Here is an 8,016-nt window from a genome sequence, read left to right as displayed (position 1 = left end):
TATCGGTTCACGGCAGCCGCTTTGTTGTTTGCACGACATAATCGTTTGAAGCTACGAATATCTGTCGTCACTTATTTATCGTGACGTTTTAATTTATGGTCGGGCGACTGCCGTTCGAGCTCTTCCGATTGTTTCGACAGTCTGTCGTCCAAACGTCAAAAAAGCCGTGAACGACAGTTAAGTCTTGTTGTTCCATGTGTGAACTTCATTTAAATATAGAAGCCACGACACTTTAAACTGCACGACTATCTATCGTCATGACATAATAGGAACACGCCCTTATTGCGCTGTAAAATGTTGTTACGATAGTGAATCTTTCAACCATTACATCAATCATGATTAACTAATGTCTATACCCAACGGGTGCGTTCGAGATCGTGACGCGTGGAAGGGCTTTAGGATTTGTCGTGGGACACTATACATGCAAATTTTTTTTCTGCCACTTTCAGATACCGCAAAAGCCTAGCAATGATTCAAAGCAATTTCCACACAGTCTGTTCATGGGTACAATTTCCAAATCGGCAAAAATGGCGCTACGATTTGTTCTTAAAAAGAGACCCAACTCCGATCCGTTGTCCTGTCGCAGGCAAATTCAACTTCACACAAAAAGGAGACGTGAAATTCGAGACTAGAATCCTTGGAGGTGTGACTCTTAGTCCTCGACCAAACTTATATTGCAAATTAAACATTAGTGATTTTTCTGTATGTGATACAGATCAGAAAACAATACAAATAAAAGAGAATTACTGTCTCTCGGTGGACTACTTGGGTAGACCTGTTGATATTTACAGTGACCCTGACTATAAAATGAAATGTATTGGATATTGGAAAGAGAATCTCAAATCTTATTTGATTACTTATGATGAATTGGATCCATTCTCTAAGTACAGATGTTGGGTGTATCAGAGGGCGGATCTTAACAGGTAGGTTCTTATTGTCGTATGTTCCTTAATTTATGGGTATTGTTGTAGAAAACTCCATTTAGCCGAACAATAATTACAATTATATTCATGTGAAATAGAAATACGAGTAGGTATATGAAAAAAAAATTGATACTTAGTTTTATAATCTTAAGAGACGTGAACATAATCGTTATATTTTTTTTTTACAGAGTCCTAATGTCACAAGCGCTAGGTCCGTATTGCGATCTAAACCAAGACGTGACTTCATGGAATTACACAGAGGGCGCTGCGGTCGCCGTTGAAATGGAAGAGTACGAGCGAGAGAGGGATCAATGTCCCATGCATTTTGATGACGGCAGTGACCCCTGGTCAACTAAAGAGAACTTTGTAAAAATATTCACATTTTCATACTCATTTTGGAAAAGCAACAAAGCTGCGCCGTTATTAGCCAGTGTTGTTACTTTGGTATTACCTATTGTAGCGAAAGTATTGTTGTAAGTGCCTTATGCGTGTATGTACGTCACTATCAAGTTACTAATGAGTGTATGCACGTCACTATCGTAAATAAATATTTTAGGGGTAGATTACAACAAGTGTCACAACTTTTCTCTAACAATATTGTCAGTTTTTAAATGGTCAACTTGATCATTTATTGAACAATAGCATCTGGTCTGTGTTCAGATTTTTTTTTTCTTTGGACAAATTGAATGATTACATACTGCTGTTATCAACCTATCCTCATAAGTATGTGGTATTATTTTGTTTGAGTAGCAACACACTTTTTGACAAATTATTTTAAATCACCCTGTATTTTATAAGTGGACAAACATATCTATAATAGATAGACAACACATTTATTATAATAATATTCAGTGGCTTACTATAATTACTAAACTAAGCTGTTTATAAGAAATCTCTAAGTATAGAAAGAATAGATAGTTTCTAATTGTGCAAATGTGTGCCTCATAAACCAGTTAAGAATTTTAGTAATTTAGTTTAAGTAATTTAGTGCCTTGAAGTAATTTAAGAGATCTTATAACTATGTCCGTCCTTAATGTAGCTTAGAATATGCACTTTTCCCATGACATTTCCTTGATTTTATAAGTATTTTTCCCATTTGGAGCAGCAATTGTAAATCAACAGTATCCAATTACAGACAGGTATGTGTACGATCCACGATGTGAGAGAATTGACATTTTTATATTGCTGTAGGCATTTACCACACATATAAGAATTCACTTGGGCAGGTAAAAAGAAGCTTTATATCCATGTAATACGAGCAAAAAAGACGCGTGTTCCGTGTCGGCTGTCTGAGCGGAAGCGAAACGCACCCATTTTATTTCAGCATGACAATGATCGAATTTTTGAAATTCGAATGGGTAAGTAATCGGCAGTTAGTCAACTCGTTTAGCAAGTTATAAAGGTGTTTTACAGTCCACACTGGAATAAGCTTATTCCAGAGGCACCATTCCTCAATCTCTAGAACCACAGGTAGCTCCCTAAATCTGCAACTATTATAGCAGTGTTATTTTTAGGTAATTGGGTACCTTCTCTTAATTTAGTTAAGTGTAACCACAACACAGTGTAAAGTGTAAACGTAACAACATTACAAGTGTAGATTAAAGATCCATAAATGATTTATGGAATATATAATAAAAAACAAATCGGTTCTATGGAATATTTTATTTTGTTTTATTGCCTTTTACTTAAAATGATGTGTTTTTTAACGTTTTTGTACCTGTGTTCACAAAATGCAATAAATAATTGGAATAATTAAACTTATTTGTTTTCTAATTAAAAATATGACCAACAGGAGATTATTTATCTCACAAAATTTTTATTAAAATTCATAATAGGCTTTCCAAATGGTGGTCAATTCATGATGCAGAACATAATGGAAGCAAATTTTTTTAACAAAATTGTACACAGAAAATTAACATTATTATAAAATTCCATTGACTTACAATTATATGGACGTCGGGTCCGCGCTAAAAAGTGTCCGCACTTGTAAGGTGCTAAAATCGTATACAGAGCGCGACACTCCGCTTTAGTCTTCATTTGTTCTACGGACAGCGCGATACTGCGATGACATAACAATTTAAATTTCGAATAGGTTGACTTGGGACATTTTTTTCGTGGTTTTTGTATTAGACCCGTCGTCCATTTATTTGTAAGACAATGTAAAATTCACATAAAGTTTGTTATGCTATAGTAACAAAAATTTGCTTCTATTTCATTCAACATCAATGTAATTTGAGCCTTAGTGTAATTCATCAGGTAAATAACTAGAGATAGAGACGAAATAAGGGCCATATATTCCTGGTAATACATTAGCGATACATCTCTTAAATATCAACTCTCGTTTGCACTGATATATAGACAGGCCAACTACTGACCTGTGTGTATGTCTCCGTATATTCCAAAAAATATTCTGTATTTATTGTAATAAAGATAATATCTCTAACAATGCCGTGCTGTTCTATTCGGTGATGTTGGAAAAACAGCAAAACATCTATTACAGAACAAACGGAATCACATTTCATTGGTAATTAAATATGTAATTTTGCAATTTTCGTCCATTATAGCAAAGCTCAAGTTAACTGGTTGATTTGAAGTGAAACAGTTGACAACACCCGTCAATTGTTTCAAACTTGGGCTAGCCAATCGGAGCACAATTGTCACAGTAATGATATGGTAAATAGTTTTCAAACAAATTAAATTACATTTTGTCTCTATTTCTGGTTATATACTCTATGGTGTAATTTAAGGTGAAAATTATAGTGTACTATGTATAGAATAAAACTACAAATGTCACTAATGATTTCCTTATACAGTAAAAATATCCTAAACAGAAATGTCTATTTAGTCCAGGATACTTTGGGGATATCAAAGTGCTCTGTAAGACTGTCTAGGTGCTGGTTGAACTTCTCCACACGCTGCTTATGAGTCATCTCTGCCTTTTGTAAAATTCTTTGCTTTTGCTGAAACAAGCAGTTACTTCAATTTAAAAAAAGGCGTCATTATTCAAGAAATAAAGTTGTATTAACCGGTCACACAAACACAGTTCACTACGAGACTTGTGGAAGTTTTAAAAAATTGATGAAAAATGGCTGTTCATTAGACACACCATGAGGCTCTAGGACGCTACAGTACCAAAATTTTTAGGAAATGTAAGGTTTGTAGTGTCTGTGTGGGTAGACTGGGAAATATGCAAGACATTTCATATATTTTTAGTAGCAGTAGAGCTCCCTGTAAAAGAGTTCATCCAGGGTAGTATTGCCACCTTACCTATTTCTGCCACCAATCAGTAATGTCTGCATTACTGTGTTCCAGTTTTGATGGGTAAGGGTGCTGGTGAAATTACAGGCGCATAGGGCTTGTCAACTTATGTCTCAGGGTGACAGGCGCAGTGGCAGTGCCCCTCAGATCTTTGCAATTTAAAGTTTTGAGTGGCATTGCCACTGTTATGGATAGGCATGTAGTTTACCATCACATGCATGACTTGTTCATCCCATTACTGAATATTATAAAAAAAATTATATTTTTTGCTTAGTTTACATCAACATGATGATCTTGGTGCCAAACATTTAGCACTGAAGGAGCTGGAGGAAGAGGTCCTGGTTCTATTCCCAGTAGAACCAAGTTAGGAAGTCAACCTTACTAAATCTTAATGGTTCTGGTCTGGGTGTTCTTAGTAGTGACCTGGAGAGAATTCCGTTGCACTCATACTCACAGTTCAGGTAATTCCTTATTTTGAGACCAGATAATTGATGTGGCTGTTGGCATATTGTTATTATACTACAAACCGCATACAAGAAATCGGCAAGACTATATAGTCATTAGTGCAGTGAAACGTAATAAGATGGACAAGGAAATAAGGAATTTAAAAGGCCCATGTTTTACATGCTCTTACAGTAATAGGAAAACTTAGTTTGTACTTTGTGAAGGGTAGTATTAGTGTATTCTGCTTTAAGGTAGGTGGATATGTTACCATTTTTTCCTGCATCTTTAAAAACGCCAATTCAGCTTTTGTCTTAGTATCTTTCACAGTTTGTTTTTTGATTTGCTCTTTGACTTCGTTCTCTATAGCTTTTTCTGTTTCCTTGCTGTGCTTCTTTTTCTTCTTCTTCTTAACTCCAGAATTATCCTTGATCTTTAATTGCGCTCTGTTCACGCACGCATATTCATCTTCCTCACCCATGCTTATAATTAATTACAAATATGACTAAGAAAATTCGTTAATATTACTGTTATAACGTGTAAATTATTGATGTTATAATTGAGAAAACACATTAAAGTTTCACAACAAGATGAAACAAACGCAGTGAAACGTCACAAAGTCATTTTTTTTCTTCTGTTCGTCCAAAAAAGACAGGCAAGGGTCAATGACCATACTGCCTCGTCTTCAGTGGTAATCACAAGTCTTAAGGTCGTATTCTAGAACTCTACTCAATGCTTAAGTCAGGATTTGAGTATAGTTTAAAGCACTCGAAATCATACTCAAGTCCCTGCCATTAGGGTCGTATTTCCAGTGCAATCCTGACTTGAGCATTGAGTAGAGTTCTAGAATACGACCCTAAGGGTCGTTGAGCAGACTTGTGTATTATTTCAAGCACTGGAAATACGACCCTAATGGCAGCATCAGGGTTCTATTTCCAGTGCAATCCTGACTTGAGCATTGAGTAGAGTTCTAGAATACGACCCTCAATGTTAAAAAATTCTTTTAATTTTTTTTTCAAATGTCAGTTTTACGGCATCGGAATAAATCCTCCAAGCCAAATCTTCAACAATTTTTTTCATGTTTTTATTATTGTGTTTATGAGACCTTCTTCTTTGAATATATTTCAAGCATTTGAAGGTATTTTCCTTAGACTATGTTTTTTCCATCCTCTAAGGTATTTTCGTAAAGCATTTGAGTCATATCTCTTCGATTGTGTCTGATGTCAAATTAGAATACAACGAATTTTTTTTAATTTATTAAGGCTTTGGCAAAGCCATCAGCCTAAACATGAAGTTTAATTATGTTTCTGTAAATATGGCCGCCACAAAGAGGATAGGCAATTAGAGGCGGCGTGCTTGGATTGACTCGGGATTCCTTAAAACGGGCCGATACGGGTATTTTAGTTCGAGATTTTATAATTTCGCGCTTTAATCTTCGATTAAGGCACAATAGCACTATCCTATTCCACTTTAAACTAGATTTCACAAAATAATTGAAAGTCAAAATAAAAATGACACTTTTCCCTCCAAAAGATCCAGAGCGAATCTCGAATCAGTGGTCTCGAAAGTCAAAATGCGAAATCGGTAGTGTTGTCAAGTAATATCGGTATATTTGGACCAAAAATCGGTAAATAAAAAAAACCAATAAATTGAACAAATCCCTATTATACTATTATACTATATTTTAAAGTAGGAATAGTATTTTACTCAATCATGATATTATTAAAACTATTAACAGTTAGGCAGGCTTACCTATACTAGGTATATATATATATAGGTATACTAGGTAGGTAAGTACGTACTTACTTAAATCAACAAATAACAATGATAAACAAGTCCAACTTATGAAATTAACCATAAAAGACGTGGAAAATACCAAAAAGAGCGATCAGAATAAAGAAATAATCAAAATGTCCTAATCTTCACTCGTCCTTTTCGACGTGCAGCCACAAGATGACGACTGAGCTGGTGAAGGTGTCATTTTGTTATTTGAATGGTCCACTGTAACTTGCACTTGGTTTTTCGTTCGATGACATTTTGATTAAGAGACCACCAAACGAACAATGAACCACTTTAATAAAATTTAAGAAAATAAATGAATGAAGAAATCCGAATTCTTATTTATACAAACTACAAATTTTTTCAGTGAATCCCCTAAAATGGTAAGTTTTTATTCCCCAAATAAATCGTTTACACGTCGATCGACGTTTGAGCTAGGAAATTCCTGTGTTAATTTTTGTTATCTGTCCCTGTAAAAGATAAAAAAATAGGGATGCCAACTTGGATTATTGAAAATCGATAAAAATTCCTTAAAAAAAATCGTAGAAAAATCAATCCATTTCGGTATTTCGGTAGGATGAGCGCCAAATCGGTAGGAATACCGAAAAATCGATAGGTTCGAGACCACTGTCTCGAATACAACGAAATGGTAAGACCGGTGTTGCAACTTTAAAAATAATATATTGCCATATTCTCGCTATTTTGAACGATGTGGATTGTGGGGTTTTAAACCTTTGTATTACTTTTAAGAAATTGTAAAGTTTTGGTAATTATTGTATGTATCTTTACGACAATCCTAACCTCGCTATGAGTTTATAAGTGCAGGTTGCCGTTGTCTCACCACCCCGTACATCTATAGGTATATGTAATACTTTCAAAATCTATTTTTGTCTTTTATTGTTTTCCATCCTCTAAGCTTTTTAGTCCATTAGTTTATAGTTAATCAATGTCCGATTATTTACTTATTTATAACCGACTTTAAAAAGGAGAAGGTTCTCAATTGGATTGTATTTTTTTGTTTGTATGTTACGCGATTACTCCAACCGGCTTTTGTGAATCGATTTTGATGATTTTTTTTGTTGGAAAGAGGGTACCTCAGTATTGGTCCCATTTCGTATTATTGAAAAAAATATGTAAATTTGAAGACAATATTCCACTTTTAAGGGTGGCAAACTAGGGGATGCATCCAGTTTCGCGAACTTTCCGGTAACCGATGGTAAAGTTTGAAATCGGTTCCTTTTTCGTTCAGTTTCCTGTGAATAATAGGTGCTCCCCTCAATACATTAACTAGCTTCGCAAAATTATAAAACTAAGCTGGAGTTAAGTGCGTATTAACGCGTCACATCTAGAGGGTGAGCCTGGCAGGTTGCTAGCAAATATCATAAATAAATATGCGATTGTTCGGGACAAAAGAGCGGGGAATGAATGGCGTTTCTTGGCGTTATCAGGGCGGCGCACGCGCCTTACCCGCCGACGCGTACGGCCCCAAGATTAGTTCGATTTCGTGCCACGTGGCGCCACGTGCACACACTACCCTCCAAATAAGATTAACGGATTTGCACACTACAGATTGCACACGAATGGGCAGGAAGTGTATAGTGAAACGCTGGTAATA

General features: G+C 35.5%; 2 protein-coding genes across 3 annotated transcripts in view; one reads left to right on the top strand and one right to left on the bottom strand.

Moving 5' to 3' along the window:
• LOC113236498 overlaps positions 1-2,915 on the top strand; it is a 7,627-nt gene extending 4,712 nt beyond the window's left edge. Inside the window, exons 8-9 of the mRNA XM_026472602.1 lie at positions 450-923; positions 1,112-2,915. Coding sequence (XP_026328387.1) covers positions 450-923; positions 1,112-1,400 — 763 coding nt within the window. The 3' untranslated portion in view covers positions 1,401-2,915. The remainder of the gene's footprint in view (positions 1-449; positions 924-1,111) is intronic.
• Positions 2,916-3,561: 646 nt separating this feature from the next.
• Positions 3,562-5,106, bottom strand: LOC113236885 (protein FAM32A-like). Of its 2 annotated transcripts, none has more exons than XM_026473097.1 (2): positions 4,894-5,106; positions 3,562-3,883 (listed from the first exon to the last, which is right to left on the bottom strand). In XM_026473097.1, exons 1-2 carry the CDS (start codon positions 5,101-5,103, stop codon positions 3,761-3,763), a joined length of 333 nt encoding a protein of 110 aa, XP_026328882.1. In that variant the 5' UTR covers positions 5,104-5,106; the 3' UTR covers positions 3,562-3,760. The 2 variants fall into 2 exon arrangements, 1 of the variants encoding a protein (XP_026328882.1); XR_003310993.1 differs by lacking the exon at positions 4,894-5,106 and adding an exon at positions 4,636-4,790 and having other exon boundaries at positions 3,763-3,883.
• Between the last annotated feature and the right edge of the window lie 2,910 nt (positions 5,107-8,016).

The sequence above is a fragment of the Hyposmocoma kahamanoa genome, unplaced genomic scaffold (genome assembly GCF_003589595.1).
Source record: "Hyposmocoma kahamanoa isolate Upper Pololo Valley unplaced genomic scaffold, ASM358959v1 92, whole genome shotgun sequence".
In the NCBI taxonomy this organism is placed as follows: Eukaryota; Metazoa; Arthropoda; class Insecta; order Lepidoptera; family Cosmopterigidae; genus Hyposmocoma; species Hyposmocoma kahamanoa.
Note: the sequence above shows the minus strand (reverse complement) of the source record. Positions and strands in the feature narration are given on the sequence as shown.

Excerpts from the sequence above, each read along its gene's own strand:
- LOC113236885 (XM_026473097.1), bottom strand. The coding sequence starts at position 5,103 with ATGGGTGAGGAAGATGAATATGCGTGCGTGAACAGAGCGCAATTAAAG. Across the intron at positions 3,884-4,893 it reads TAAAGATGCAGGAAAAAATG|CAAAAGCAAAGAATTTTACA; the intron begins GTAACATATCCA and ends TGCTTGTTTCAG.